This window comes from Leopardus geoffroyi, chromosome B4 (genome assembly GCF_018350155.1).
Source record: "Leopardus geoffroyi isolate Oge1 chromosome B4, O.geoffroyi_Oge1_pat1.0, whole genome shotgun sequence".
Lineage (NCBI taxonomy): Eukaryota > Metazoa > Chordata > Mammalia > Carnivora > Felidae > Leopardus > Leopardus geoffroyi.
In genome coordinates, this window is record NC_059341.1 from 96,056,480 (window position 1) to 96,073,626 (window position 17,147).

At 37.4% G+C, this 17,147-nt stretch overlaps 1 protein-coding gene across 1 annotated transcript in view; it reads right to left on the minus strand.

The window, feature by feature from the left end:
• PTPRR (protein tyrosine phosphatase receptor type R) overlaps positions 1-17,147 on the minus strand; it is a 245,787-nt gene that overhangs the window by 211,888 nt on the left and 16,752 nt on the right. The window contains exon 2 of the mRNA XM_045463100.1: positions 14,135-14,433. Within this exon, the coding sequence (XP_045319056.1) occupies positions 14,135-14,433 (299 nt within the window). The remainder of the gene's footprint in view (positions 1-14,134; positions 14,434-17,147) is intronic.

Here is a 17,147-nt window from a genome sequence, read left to right on the forward strand (position 1 = left end):
ATTATGGGGCGCCGCCTGGCTGGCTCAGTTAGCAAAGCCTGTGACTCTTGATCTCAGGGTCTTGAGTTCAAGCCCCACATTGGGTGTGGAGCCTACATAAAATGAATAAATTAAAAAAAAAAAAGAACCCATCATGACCCTTGATTAGAAAAGTTTTCCATGGGTATCATTGGGAAAGAATGTTGGGGGAAGAGCAGAAAATGTCTAGAATATTATACATTTTTGTGGACTACAAAATGACAAAATCCCAATGTAGGTGTATATGTGTATATATGCACATATCTGTGTGTGACTGTGCATGCATGTGTGTGTGTCTATGTGATGAGATGAGCGTGAAGAAAAAAAATGAAGGATGCACCTTAGATTCTAGTGGGAATGACCAGGAAGATAAGGGGCTTCAACAGAAGCAGATGAAGCAGATGAAGGGAAGGAGGGGAGAGGAAGTCAAAAAACATGATACAAAATGACTGCAATAAAAAGTGAAATAAATGATTTCTCAGTTGGGTAGAACTACACATGCATAAGTTTATCCATGTATAAAGAAATCGGGGGAAGACAAATGAGTGAGTTAAAACTGCCTTATAAGAATGACCATGATATATTGTTGAGAAGAAAAAAAAAGAGACAGTCACAAAGGTTGTTTCTAAAAGGAGGTGAATATAAACATATGAGCACAACACAATTAAAAATCTGTATAGCAAAAGACACTATAAAGAAGAGAAATGACAGCCTGGGAAGAAATAAATGCCACCCATATGGCAGACAAAAGAATTATGTCCCAAGAAACAAAAAGCTTCTACAAGTTGTTAAGAAAAAGATAATTAACCTGATATGCAACTTACGAATAAGCAATTGCATGAGATGAAATCCAAATAACCAATCCACATGAGAGGTGTTCAGTCTTTTATATCATCGTGGAAATGCAAATGTAAGCAATAATGAAGTACAACTGTTACTCCCTTGGTCAGCAGAAATTAAGAACAGCAACTAACTGCTAGAGAGACTGTGTACCAGTCAGGCAGGCACCTTTATACATTACTGGTAGGAGGGTGAATTGCTACAACTGTTCAGAAAATAAAAATTTGGTAATATAGTAATTAAAATACTCTTGTGATAATCTCTCTCTTAAAATCTCTTATTCATATTTATAAAATACATAAATGAACAAACAATATACATTTATGTACATACACACATTATACATAGATACATACATACATATGTTCCTCTTCCTCCAAGGGTGTCTATACAAGATACTGACTGCGGCAGTTTTGTTGTGGCAAATACAAAACATATTTTGTATGTTGTGGCAAATACAAAACATATTTTGTACAAAGCAAGAAAATGGCAAACAGCCTGAATGTACATTGATTCTGAGAAGTAGTTCAAGAAAGTATGGTATATATAAACTTGAAAATTATGCAACTATTTGGAAGAAATAAATCAAATTTATATCTAAAGACTCAGAGGTACATCTATTATCATTTTAAAGAAAAGCAACTTGTACAGTATGACCAAGTGTTAAAACAACAATAAAATATCTATGTATTTAAAACAGAAATGTGTAATATAAAGAGATTTACATCCCTATACAATTATACAGGTAAACTTCAATTATCAAGAGTATGTGTTTATATGTATGGAATCCTTATTACTTAATCTTCCCCAATAAACTGGGAATAAATTATCAGCTTATTAATAAATTGTAAGGTTATTAATAAGTTATTTTGCATTTGGATTAATGATATATTTTTAAAAAATAAAAAAAAATCCTCTTTGTAATAGAGGCTCCTGACAATACAGCTAATGTTAACATGCTAAAGGCAGTCAACGCATTATTTTATTTCAGAAAATTTTAGGTGAAAAGAAGGAGCTGTATCTGGGAGCACGTGACAAGAGGTGAACACAGAGCAGGAGCGAGCACGTTCTGGCTGACGGGAAAGGTGGTTCAGCTTTCAGCGGGTAAGTGTAGCAGGTGGGAGTCCCACGAGAAGACAGCTCATGGCAGCATGAAAAACTACCAGCAGGTAGAGGTGAGGGCTGGCTGTGAGAACGGAGTTCAAAGACAAAACAAGTAATAAGGCAGGTCTCCAGGCTCAGAAGAACTGAAGTGTGGGTCAGTGGTAGCAAACACTCAGGAAAGGAAGATGTCAAGAACCCAGGTAATTAGCAATGGAGTATAAGCAGGGTTTTAGTCAGGGCCACCATGTGTGGGTGTGAGCTGTGTGACGCACAGGGGATGCTGTTGGCTTAAACTACCATGCGAAGGGTGCCTCCTGAATTTATACAACGAGGCAGGAAGCTGTTGCAATGCAGAGATTTTACCCCAAGATCAGAGGAGATGAAAATTGACAATTCTGTTGATTATCATCACTAGCACCACGACTGTGACAGCTGACATTACGACAAGGTATTATACTTTACAGAACAAATTCACTGTCCTGGGAAGGATCAAGGGAGGTAGCCAGGTCAGGTACTACAATCACCATTAAAATGAGGAAACAAAGACTCAGAAATGTTCGTTGACCTGCCCAGGATCTCAAAGGTAGTCAATGGCCGAACAGGCTTGTGAACCCAAGATGTTTCCTTCTAAAACCATCCATTCCCACTGTCTCAAATTACTCATAAGAGGAATGAAGATTGCTCCGTGACATTGGGGGTTGGCCTCCTGAGCAAAGAGCCAACAGATCATTTTACACCTTGTATTTCTTTCATGCGAACTTTATTTTCTTATTTTTTCAAACCTAATAGGTAAACAAATTCTCCCTTAAGGAGATTTCCTGTTGTGCAACATTCAGACTCAACCTGCCCATACTGATGGCTGTTTTATTGTAGTGACTGTTTAGACAGAATGTGTTACAGAAGGATTTATAGCAGCTTACAAAAACACATACAAAATAAAACTGAATAAAAACTAAGGAAATGAGGACATTGAATTAGAAGGAAAATGAGTGAAGAAAAGCAAACATCCAGCCACAAATGAAGTTAGTTCACAAAGTAAATAAGGCACTCAATAAAGTTCCCTATGTTTGCTAAAGGTGGACTGCAAATTTGGCTCTCAGCTTTTCAGCAGGAAGAGAAAGAAGGAAACATGATTCACAGCACTTGAAAGATATAATTATAAGCCAACCAGTGGCTCAGGAGAAATACAAGTATTCTTGGTACTAAGACTGAAAAGTTATATTTTCCATTGTTCCATATAATGCTAATAATAGCAGCCAATTTTTATAAGGATCTTACCATGTGTTGGGCATGCTTCTAAGTGCTTTGAATGCTTTGTATCATTCAGTTGCCATGAAAATTCCACAGGATGGATTTTATTAGTAATTACTTTTTTTACAATTGAGGAAACTAAACTACAAAGATGATAAGTAAGTCTCTGAAAACACACACACACACACACACACACACACACACACACACACAATTAGTAAGTGCCTGATTTGGGATTCCAACACAGTTCTGCCGGCTCCAAAGTTATTCTTTTACCATGTGACTTCCATTTAGGAACTATACCTTGATTCAGTCCCTAAGTATCTCTGAAGATCTAAGAGAATCCCTCAAGATCCAACATTCTGTAGTTTCAACCATGTTCTCTCTACTACAGAACTTTGTTTTTTTTCACTGCACTTACTACCATCTGCTTTCTTATTTTATTATCTTTCTCCTAACAGAATGTGAACTGTGTAGCTGCAATGATCTTATCTTTTTAATCTTCTATCCCTAGTCTGCTTTTCTGCCTAAAACATAGGAGGCATGCAATAATATTTTTGAGTCAATGAATGTCTCAAGGAACAAGGAGTAGGTGTCCATTTAACATGCTTCCATGTCTGAAAATCCACTTGCCCTTGCTTATGCTTAGCCCCTTACACATATTACTCACATATTCTTCCCTAGTCTCCATGACTTATACTAGTTACCAAAAATTCGCTGGACCCTATAATTTGGCTATATTCCGTAATCTACCTTGGCATGGAGTTAATTTTATTCACTTGACCTTACAATTTAGAAAATTATTCCTAAGAATATAGATGTCACCATCACGTGTCACGCATGAGGAAATTTTTACATTTTTATTTATTTGTCCATAAGCAATGACTGCTGATTTTTAAAAGTATACATTCAAAGAATGCAAGGCCTTGTGACCTGTTCAACATAGATTTTGGTATTGTTGCCCAATATTTCCTATTTAAAAAACAGACCACTTCTAAAACAGAGAGAAAGCAACCTGTGCTTAAGGGACAAAAAACCAACATGAACTTGTTCTGGTGAAATACCTAATTCCAGTTACCATGTTTTCAGCAGGAAAAATAATCAAATTGTTAAACAATGCAGCTTCACTAGGTTTGTAATGGGAGCATGAGATGATTAAGGTTTTTTTGTTTGTTTCTTTGTTTGTTTTAACTACAGACACACAAACACCCAAAATATTCAGAATAATTGATTGGATGACATTAATAAAAACAATTCAGGAAATCCTGGAATAAGACAGATTCTTAGCCCTAATAGTCTTGATGCATATTCTCAGCCTTCTCTAAATCTTTCAGGATTTCTTGGAATTTGTATCACATGGCTGTCATTTCCAGAGAGGAGGACAAACAAATCTCACAAACACATCTCTTCCTGCAATCTTGGAAATTGACTGCGAACATATGGCCTATCCCTCAAAGTGGGTCTTTTTCTTTCTTTTTCTTTGAAGTTACCTGTTGCTAACTTTTGTTTTAGTAAAAAGACTAAATCATATGAAAGTGTAGGCTGAATTGACAGACATGTAAAGTTGATGATGTGCTCTTGACTTATTTTTCTGAACTCGAATAGTCGAAATGTGGCACACAGGTAATCAAAGAAACAATTTGGGATAAGAATAATGGCTGGATTATACTTTCATACTTTATTCCATTTTTTAAGTTTATTTACTTCTTTTGAGAGAGAGAGAGAGAGAGAGAGAGTGAGCAGAGGAGGAGCAGAGAGAGAAAAAGAGAGAAAATCCCAAGCAGGCTCTGCACTGTCAGCACATAGCCTGATGCGGGGCTTGATCCCATGAACTGTAAGATCATGACCTGAGCTAAAATCAAGAGTTGGATGCTTAACCTACTGAGCCACCCAGGAGCCCCATAATTTCATACTTTAAAAAAAAATTGGCAAATATTAAAGTACAAGATTATGACCAATCTCCTTATAAAAAGACAATGATAAATGGCTACAGTGATGTGATATTGTGATTTATAATAACAACAAAAAAAAATCATTTTGGTCTTCCTCCACAGTTCCCGGCACAAAGCTCCTAAAACCATGGCAGTTTCCTATCTGACAGCAATAGGGGCATCTTTTGTCATACTATTTAGTTTTGTTCCCAGTTCCTAAAATAACTCCAAAGCCATAAAGGTGAAATGGGTGTTTTTCCTTATTCACAATAAGCCCTTTCAACCACACTTGAGTTGATATTAATGGGGTGACTTTTGGAACCCCCCTAAAGATGGGGGGTGTCGGGTGGCCAACGGAACCAGCCAAGTGATTAAAGGCACAGAGCTTTGAGTCCCACCCCTCAACCTCTGGGAAGGGGAGGAGGCTGGAGGCTGAATAATCACCAATGACCATGAGTCACTGAATCATGGCTACATAATGAAGGCTCTGTAAAAACACAAAAGAGCAGCGTTCGGAGAGTTTCCAGGTTGGTGAACACGTGGTGGCGCTGGCAGAATGGCACATCCAGAGAGGACATGGGGGCTCTGCACACCTTCCCGCATAACCTGCCCTATGCATCCCTTCCATACGCCTGGTCCTGAGTCACAATAGCCTTTCTAATAAACTGCCACTCTAGTAAGTGAAAGGATCTGATTCTGTTTCCAAATAGATAGTGTCAGAACTGAGTAGAGGAGAAACACAGGAGCAATTTTCCCTTTACATTTTGGTATGAGAAGTGGGCTTTGCTAGAACAGTCTTGGTCCTTGGAAACATGGGGTTTACAAGAGAAAGGATGACAGGGTGGGGGATGAAGGACATTTGATTCCTGGGGGGGTCAGGTGGTCACTCCTACTATGAAGCAACAGCTGTGTTACACTCAGTTACTAAAGGTAAAAGTTCTTGAGGAGTAAGCTTTGTAACTTTCCTCGGGGAGAGAACCTTCCAAAGACTTTTAGCTCCTGTTTTTACCTCAAACAAGAGAAATGAACAAATTGTTTCTACCGTCTGAACTATAGAGATCAAGTGGAGGGAACTGAGGCATTTGCTAAATAGTATCAAACCCATCATGCACAGGCAGGGAGGGTCAGATGCCCAGAAAGCAGAATATAATTATCCATTAGCAGTTAGATATTAAAGTGAAGCATTTTATAGTAACAACAACAAAACAAGCAAAAAACTAAGCATGATTCATAGTATTTATGATTAGAGGGAAACAGAGAAAGAAGGAAGAAAAGAAAGAAAAAGGGACAAAAGTCACTCACAGAAGGTATAAGAGAACGGTTCTCAACAATCGTAAAACCAAAGCACGATTTTTACAGAGATCTGACAAGTATATATTTGCTCCAAAGCAAAGATACCCTCTTTGTTCCTGAAGACCCCATTTGTTTTTATACTGTTGTGGAAATTTTAGATTAAAAAAGAGTTTTTAGGTTCCAACATAAAGACACACAGCACCTTCCACCTTCCTCAATGAAAAACACTGAAATACAACATTTTATTTGTTTTCAACGGAACACCCTCTTTTTTGTCCTGCTAACTTCCTTGACTGCTTTAAATATTTCCCTTGCTTTATGCTTAAGGTTTATAGAACATAAATAATCTGGCCAAGGGAAAGAAAAAACAGACCCCATATTGCAATTGTATATAGAGTTCATAAAGAAAGAAGTTTCCCTTAAAATAAGCTCTTAAATTCTCTTAATAATAGTAATCAGGCTGGGGCGCCTGGGTGGCGCAGTCGGTTAAGCGTCCGACTTCAGCCAGGTCACGATCTCGCGGTCCATGAGTTCGAGCCCCGCGTCGGGCTCTGGGCTGATGGCTCAGAGCCTGGAGCCTGTTTCCGATTCTGTGTCTCCCTCTCTCTCTGCCCCTCCCCCGTTCATGCTCTGTCTCTCTCTGTCCCCCCAAAAATAAAAAAAAAATAATAATAAATAATAGTAATCAGGAAGTTGAAATGAAAAGAATACTGTTTGACACAGTCAACATTTAGTTCTCCTCAAAATTAGCTGCCTTAAGCCACTGGATGTGTGGGGAATATAAGTCAATATATATAACAGTAAAATCTATCATATAATGGAATTTTTAGCAGCTGTTAAAAATGATGCTTTTTAAAGGCAGTTAATGGTATAAGAAGATGTCCAAAATATAAACTAAGTAAAAAAAAGGACACCTGCAAGCCTTATGTATGCACATTCCATATATCTGTAAAAAAGAAAGTCTACACCTGTATATATAAAAGACTATACAGATACATATATCAAAATGACATTGTTATATAACAGTTAATGATTGTTTTTATTCCTATTTTTCCTTCTGTATATTTCTAAATATTCTGAAACTCTAAGAAAGTACATTACTTTTTGAGTTGAGACAAAAATATTAGTCAATACCCAATGTCCAAGTAGTATGATAATCAATTAAAGCAGCTCTCTTAAGACTCCAGTCATCCCAATGTTGAATCTAAATGATCCAAACAAGCAGATGCACTGAGTGGTCCAGTATCAGAACTTCACACAGACACTGCCTAAGCTTGACCTCTAGCATTTCCAGAATGTGTTTCAGAATCCTCCTTGCTGCTTTAGTAGTGATAAATGGAGAAAAGCAACAGATGGCGACAATTATGACTGTCAGGATGCCAACCTCAAGAACGAAATTTTTACTTCAAGACAATTTGCAGGGGTACAATAATATCTGGAGAATCTAGGCACAAGCTTTCCGAAATGCAAATGTTTGGGATAAAAAGAAAGTTGGTTATATAAGAAGATCTGATAGTTTAACATGAAGCACTTAGATTAAGAGCAAAAATTTAACCAAATTTCTGAAGCAGATTACAGAATTTCTTTTTTCAGACTTTCTTAAAAATAAAATCTAATTTGACACTACAATTCCTTTTTTATTATAATCTCTAGACCGGCCATCATGGATCTTTACCTTTTACTCTCTGGCTCCAACATTAACATATAGCTATCAAGGAGTATATTTTCAAAGGATGAAAATTAACATTATCATTAGCTTAAATAAAAGGTAATCTATCAAGTTATAAATTTTCTATTGAGGAAATGTACAACATTTTCCTGAAGCAAACCAAATGACTTATGGTAAAATTTAAAATGTTCTGAGTTTTGAGGTCAAATTTGGACTTGTATTCTGCCTGTAGTACTTATTATTAACTGTACAACCTGGAGAAAGTTCCTGATTTGGGGCCTTAATTTCCTCATGTGTAAATTGGAAACTAATCATGAGGGTTTTCTGATGCTTGAAGGTTCATTATTGAGGTAGTTTCTTCCATTATTACCATATATGATGAAATTTCTGTGATATGGTTTCAGCACACCCTTACCTTTCCTGAAGTTCATAGGTAGAAGAATATAATAAGCAATGGCATAATGCAGAGATGCCCCAATTTTGAAGACTGTGGTAGCCAAACCCCAAGACAGTGCTCAACGTTCCCAGCCCCTGGTAATCATGCCCTCTGGAGTCCCTTCCCCATGAGAATGGGCTACACCTAGTGACTCATTTCTAAGGAACACAGTAAAGTGGAAACAGTGGTGTGTGACTTGGAGACTAGGTCATTGTGGCAGTGTGGTGTCAATCTCTCTCTCTTCACATGTGCTGGGGGAAGCCATGTCATGCACAGCCCTGTGGAGATGTCCACGTGTTGAGGAACGGAAGTCTCCTGCCAAAGCCTCGTGAGTGAGCTTGCAAGTGAAGCCTTCGGCTCAGTAAAGTATGCAGAAACAAAGCCCCAGCTGGCAGCTTGACTTCAGTAACCCCTGAGGCAGAGAACTACACAGCTTCTGCTCCCAGATTCCTGACCTTCAGAAACTGTGTGAAATAATAAACATTTTGTGTTTTAAGCTGCTAAATGTTGAGGTAATATGTTGTGCAACAATAAATAACTGCTACACAGATCAAATCCAAAATGACAAAGTTGGTAAGGTCTACAGACAACATACCGCTTTCAAGGAAGACAGAAAAGAAGTTTCTAAGATATAACTACATTTATCTGAAAATCCAGAAGAAGAGTTACACATTTTATTATTTAACAAATGTATTATTACCATGGTACATGTTCTCTCAGGCTCTTATATTTATTCCCTCTAGGAACTTGGGATAAGTGTCCCAAGGACTATATTGGAAGACATCTGAGTCACATTCCATATTACAGTAGGCTTGCATCTTACATCCATTTAGCATTTTGGACTTGGTATTTAGTATTTGATCCCAATACCCTTCACACAAAATAATTCATAATTTTCCCAAAGCCTATATCTGAATCACACTTTCTGTGGGTTGCCCAGCATGAGCAAGTCACTTAGCTCAGGAATGAGCCCATGCACCTGCTTCCCCTACACTCAACACAGCCTTCTTCCCCGCCATATAAGCAGTCAGCATCAAAAAGTACACAGGCTACAGTGTTTTTCACAAATCTGAGACATTCTTGAGACATAATATCACGTGTCTAGCAGATTGCACTAAATCACAGTCCTAACTGGCAAATAGTCTGGGTGTTTGGACATAGCCCAGGAACCTGAATTTTCTATTCTGTCAGAGTAAATTTGCTGCCTACTTGGGCCACTGTCAGAGAGTATAACCTTAGTCACCCATTTGTACAAGAATCACATTCCTGAGGTCACGTTGTAAGTCCTCCTATCCTCATTACTTCTTGAAGGGGCTATTGTGTCTTAATAGAAATTGAAGTCCAGACACTCTGCTCTAGCATACATTTAACTGCCATCTGACATCTAGTCTATCTTTGCTTGTTAACAGTGTCCCAATTTTTATTCAAGTAACCCCCCCCCCCCATAAACAGCTTGTGGGTTTTTAGGGATGCTCTAGGGGGTGGAGCATGTAGTTTAGGTTTGAGAAAATTAGCTTAATTTTATCACCTGGCTGCAAGTTGTTCAGGGATGAAGTGAGTAATTAACTTAAACTGCACTAGTCATAGAGATACCCAGGATATTATTGATGGTTGTGAAAGAGTCATTCTTTTCCACTAAAAATGAACCTGCAAGGACAAAACTCCAGGAGGTTCAGGAAACCATGTGGAGATGAACAAGAGAGAACCATCTGAGAATGAAGTTACCCCAGAGGAAGCAGAGCTGGAGACTGAACCTGGTCAATTATTTGTCTTTGATCAAACCACACCTAAAGCTATATATACTACAGAAATGTTGTTACCTGAACCACAAAATTTTCTCTAGTTTGGACTGGATTCTTGTCACTTGCCACAAAAAATTTCTAACTAATAAACCTTCCCTGACATGGCAGAATTTCGACAGTAGGTACAAAGGTTAAGTCCACCTTTTAGGATATTCCCTACACAAGTACAAAATTATGATTAAAACATTGTCTTTTAAAAAAGTGTTCAACAATTACCTGTCCACAAAACATAAAATACACTAAACATTACAAAATTTATTCACTGTGTCAAGGCTGGACTTTATTCACTCTGTCAAGGCTGGACCTTCTAAGCTGCTCAAATCACATCTAGAAATTATCTCTTCCCTTGTAAGATGAAACTCAAAAACTGGTCCACAGCAGAACCAAGATGAAGTGAAGCATAACACAGACTCAGGATGTAACTGAAATCCAGAATTATTCAAAGCATTTGGTTTTAAGGGTCTTCTAAATCAATTGCCTGATGGAAATGTTTTCAAAGAGAGTTTGTGTCATAAAACAAGAGAATGTCTATGTGCTGGTCTGGGTGAGTGGTGAGCAAGACCAGAAGTTTTAGGAGTCTGGGAAACTCACAGAGGCCATCTAAGGCTACTGGAAACTCCCCCATCATCTTCTTATGTGCTCACAGAAGTCTTCTCTCTGCCCCAAGAACTGTCCGTATATCCTCTCTTTTCTCCTCTTTCCTTTCTTTTTTAATGTTTATTTATTTTGAGAGACAGAGAATGTGTGTGCACACGAGCAGGGGAGGGGCAGAGAGAAAGGGAGAGAGAGAATCCCAAACAGGCTCCATGCTGTCAGTACAGAGCCTGATGTGGAACTCTGTGGAGCTCGATCCCACAAACCATGAGGTCATGACATGAGCTGAAACCAAGAGTCCAACAGTCAATCGACTGAGCCACCCAGGTGCCCCTCTCCTTCTTTTCTCCTTTCCTTTATCCCTTCCCATCTTCTTCCCTCCACTTTCCTTTCTCATCCTCCTCTGCTTCCTCCTCTTCTTAGCCCTTCTCCTCCCTTTTCTTCCTTTTCTTTTCCTTCCTCTGAAGACCATTCCATGAAGTAAGTCATAATGTCCCAACTTTTATATTCATTCCAAAGCCTTTCTAGTCCCAGTTTTCTCAGATTTTCTCCAGGCTAGAACATTCTTCACTCAGCAACCTATACGGACCTTGCTGAACCGGAAAAGCCTTTAGTTGGTTCCACTCTACCGTTTTCATCCATACCCCTAAGTTCTCTCCTTCCTGATGTTGGGGGCTTGCTGCCTGATGTAGGACTATGGAATTTCCAGCATATATTTGTTTAAAGCCAATTTTTTTTACTCCTACTACAGCCCTGACCTTGAGGGCATTCATATTCCCTCTGTATTCCATTTGTACAGAAATCCTAATAACCACATCTTAGTTGAGCTTGTGGGATGTAATTAGCATTCTTTGGGATAAACATTCTAATTGTGTTGTTCTTTCCTTGGAGTAAATAAACTACAGATTTTCCTGATCATAAAAGAAAGAAAAAAAGGGAAAAAATCATTTGTGGACAAATGCTCTAATGAAATTCTTTGTGGAGAGAACTGACAATCTGAGAAGGAGGAGTGACACATACATCTTCCATGTCCCTTTTAAATTTCTCATTTAGGAAGAGAAAAAGTCATCTCTTCCTCTCAATGGAAGTCTTGAAAGTTACATACACTTTTTGGAAATTGGCACTGGTGTTTTTATTCTGGCTGAAAAAAAACCCAATAATTTCTCTAATTCAGGAAACATACTCATGAACGCTGCTCATTTTGGTATAAATTAAGCCATAAAATAATTCTTTGCTAGCACTGCAACATTCCTCAATATATATTGTTTATATATATTGTTTTATATATGTAAACTCCTAAATAATATATATATATATATATATATATATATATATATATATATATATATAAAACACAAATATATATATATACACATACCAGCTAACACTTGACGGAGTGTTGACCGTCTATTTTTTGAGTAAGCAGAACATTACTGATTTGTTTAAAAATAACCCTACTTCTCTGGTTTTCCTACTAAATCACACGTGCATAAGTAATGTCGATAGATTATATGAAACACTGACACTAGCAATTGTTGCAAGCTACCAAAGCCACAGCACGATTAGAGACTAGATCACGAGAGGTTAGGGGAGGCTAATACAGCAAATTCGCCTATTGCCTCCATGTAATCATCACTCAGAAGAAAAAGCACAGCTTCTTCATGAGTCTTCAAACCACGAATAAGCTAAAAGTGAAATGACCTGCCAGAATTCCTCATTGATGCCTTTTATCCTCCATAATATTAAATTAACTAGAGAGTGCATGACATTACAAGATAGAACAAACCTCTTGAATGGCAATTCAGTGACTTCAAGAGTTGATGACTATGGGAATATGATGGTCACCAGAGAAAATATCTCCCATGAGCTCCTAGTATTAACACAGGCATATCCAGATACAGCCACATCGTTAACATCATTTGTCTTCACCGAATAGACAGAGTACATGGCTTTCACCTTCAGAACATCTGTTACTCATGTAAATGTACAAAATTTGTTCGAGTACCTCAGGAGGCCAAGTGACCCACATATTTTGTAACAAGAGCTCATCTTCTGTTCTCAATTGATGATTTTTTACTGAATTACCGACATTTCCCCTCAAACATTTGCCAAGCAAAACCAGAGATTCCATTTCATCTGTCTCTTTCTGGATCCCCCAAATGACAACTGGATCATAATAAATACTCAGTGTATGCTAGTTGAAAACATCAACGAATGGATCTTTGATTCTCAAGATCAAGTAAAGCATCCTATGGGTAGAAGATAAAAAATAAAGAAAAATAAAAAAGTTTATTAAATTTAACTACATTTGGTTCATAGAGAGGTTGTCAAAATGTACACATGGCTTCATTCAATGATCTTGGCCTCAAAAGTCAACATATTTGATTACATTTGGGGCAAAAAGGCAATAGCAGTCATTTAGCTACTGACTTGCAGTTTTAATGTGAATCCTCCTGTTGTGATTTTAAACTTAAGAGGGACTGTAGTCTAAACAGGGTGTCAAACTTATATTCAAAGTATGTATTTAAACTATGGTACTTCCATAAATTGGAGAATTCTGGCCTGAGTTACATACCCTGAAAATATGAGCAATGGAACCACTGCATTATCTTGATTAATAAAGGGTGATGCCTCTTCAGTGATATTAAGAATATTATCCATCAATTACTCCCAAACCATCTTATTTATTCCAGTGACAGAAAACTACCTTCCCGCTCTACTACACTTCCACCTTTCAGTAGTCTCTTCATTCATTACAATTTTAAGACAAGTGGCTAGAAGATCTTCAGTAGGTACTAACTAGTTATGTAAACTGAGACTAAGCCCTGTCTGCTGAACAGATTGTCACAGAAGACAGAGGCTCAGTGCAGAGTATTACCTACTATAACTGCAAGGCTTTCCTAAAGCAATTTTTTATTCAAATATTTATTGACCACCTACTATGTACCATGCACCTTGCTGTGCACAGAAGATACAGACAAGGTTTCTTATTTCATGGGCTTACATTCAAGAGGCATCCAAGAGACAATAATCAAGTACCAAAAAAGAAAAGAAATATCAAAGAATGAGAAGCGCAGTGGTAAATAATCCTTGAGATCCAGTGATAACTATTCACCATTGATTTTTTTTTTCCAAGCATCAACCACAGAGGAAAGTATCGGCATCAGCATCAGCATCGGTTAAACAAAACACTTACCACAACAATTACATTTGCTGCAGGGATAGGAAGGTTTTCCACTTCAAGATCTTGACCAGCCATAGCCAGCAGATTGAGAGATGGGTCATACGCAGGTCTCGGAAATGCTGAATTAACAATTTGGTGGCGTTTGTTTATTTGAGCTTTAGAAGAGGAATGATAGGTATGCTTATATATCTTTTGTGGAGTTATATCCAGGCTCTTCTCAATGTCTTGTGAATGGTGATAAGTGAATACTGGCTTTCCACTCTTCTTCTGCTGAATTGCCAACACTTGATCATTATTTCTGGAAAAGCACCCTGAAATGGTGAGAAAGCAAAAAACAAAAATCAAAGACCTTATTCAGTGAGATGAGTAGAAATATCTGATAAAGAGAATTACCTGTCCTCAGGCAGCTTTAAGACTTGTGAAGAATTTAGATCAGTTGGTTTCCACCTTTTTCCCTGCTTCATTATCCCACAAATAGGACACACTTGGCTGGTCTGGAGGCATCTCAGAGACTTAGGGTGGACAGAAGTGGGTGTAGTGTGAAAAAGTCCTATTTATTAGATATTCTTACACATCTTTCAGTCCAGAACTTCCTCCTTTATCTATACTCCCAGTTCTAACATCCATTTGAGTTTCTATTCCTGGATGCCCTATCTGTTATGATTTGCATAACCGTTAACGTCATATCCAAGCCTTCCTCCCTTTAATCAATAGCCTTTAATACAACTCTTTTTTATACTTATCTTGTTTGTATTATAGTTAGCAATGTATGGTTTTTTAAAAATGCTTGCAGAATATTTTAAGCTGAAGGCAGAAATCTGAATATACTCAGCAACTTCTCGTTCTGTAACAATAACCATTCTCTCCTTAGTAATATGGCTGTCCAGATACCATGATACATTCACCTTTATTTCTCTGTTAGGCAAATATCCATTGACTTGTCTAACTCCTTTTCCTATTTATCATTGGCCACAGGAAGAAATAGATAACATGTACACGTGACCCAAAAGAATATCACTAGGTCAAGCATCAGTTAGAAAAGCAAAGATCTTCTATATAAGATGATAAGCAGAGTAAACGTATCACAAGTAATGCCACCCAGATTTTCCTTTGGTAGGTCACGGCAACAACAAGTGGTACAAATACTGTCTTTAGAACATTACCTACCTCTTTTTATAAAAGTTCTGGGGTGCCTAGTATTCTTATTGAATATTTATAGTAGAGGAATTGCTAGTTTTTACAGCTTTTGCCCTCCATCAAGCTTTTTGTGACCAGCATATATTTCTATCATCTTCAGCAATTCTGTCTTACCAACATGCTTTCAACTTTCACTTAGGGATATAAAGACAGGTTATTTTTAGTTGGCTTAAGTGCTTTCTTCCATGACATAACACTTTGGGAATCATCTTTGGGTACCAGTGACTTCAGCCTTTCAGATTATTCAAATCACAATTATATTTCATGTGAACTCTGAAATAGTAATATATACCAATTGTATCTTCAATCTTGAGTTTGCTAAATATACTAAAAGCTTTTAAAAAGCAATCAAGCTACCATAATTTTCCAAAGATGATGATTGGGCAGTGATGACCTTGAAATAATTGTTGCTCTGATAAGAGATCCTCAGATTTGGAAATGAAAATGTCTTTAGGAACATATATAATATTATGAAATTCAGAACAGGGTACTTCAATGTTATTATTCTTGCAGTGTTTTATTAATGGAGATTGGTGCTAAAATGTTTTAGATGTATATTGACTTTCTGACCACAAGACATCCATTTAGAATTTTATTGAAAGTAATTTACTCAATAATATTATAGTGTCCTGGAAGTTTCTATACTTCTGAAAAGTGAACACTTTTCTCCCTCCCCTCTATGAGAACTGAATCTAATATTGTGAAATGCAACAAAGAAGTGGTCAACTTGGAGTTAAGAAATAAAATGGGCATACTATTTTTATCTTAGTTGGCTTTTTTAATACTCCTCTTTTAAATACGGTCTCTTGTTTTGGGAAAGGCATACTGTATGCTTGAATGAATTTGGGTTTCTCACGTGACAGACTGGCCCTCCTACCAAAAAAGAGGTTTCTATAATGTTTAGTAGCATGAAAACTATACCTGCCACGATAGCGCCATTGAAATAGGCATGTTAATAAAGATTAACATGCAAAAAAGACAGGTTTAGGAAGACTCAGAAAGTAAAAGATAAAATAGTGGGGAATGGAGAATTTCAATGAGAAAGAAAGAAGCAGCTTAAAAGATCAGAGAATGCAGATTTATGAGGAGAGATGAATATAGAACTGAGAAAGTTACACAATTATCTTCAATCTTTCTTTTTATACGCTATCAATCTTAGCAAACCTTGTCAGAGCCACTTTACTTAAATAAGATAGGTGAGTCTAACAAATCTCTCTTGTGCTAAAACTGGCCTATAAGGAAAGGTGAAAAAATCTAATTTTGTGAGTAATTGTAACACAATTAAAATTTCCCAGCCTTATCCAGCTGTGTATGTGAAAAGACTTAACTCCTGCCCTGTCCTTAAGTAACAAGAACAAAGTAGGCAGCATAATATTAGGAGCCCCACTATAACCATCAGGTAGGAAAAAGTTTTTCAAAGTGTTGTGCTTAGTTTCCCACAACAGAATCACCTGGGATATTCAGATGCAGAGTCCTAGATCCCAGCCTAGAATGGCCATGGCAGAATCTCTGGCGATGTAGCCTAGGAATCTGGATTTATAACTAAATTCTTCTCACATTCAAACTCTGAAGCTGAGGCCCACTGACCTAGTCTCTGGAACTAGCTCTGTCTTCTCTATCTTCAAATGCCACCTCTTTATTACCCCCCTCAGTTCAGCATTATGAATACACTCAAGTAAATATTTCAGTAATGTTAAGATTGAGATGCCTATTAAATATCAAACTGCTGAATTAGAAATTTAATAACTAAGTGTGTAGTTCATAGTTGGAGAGAGAAAGATGGATTTGTGACTCATCCAATACACATAAAATTTAAAGCCAAGTGACC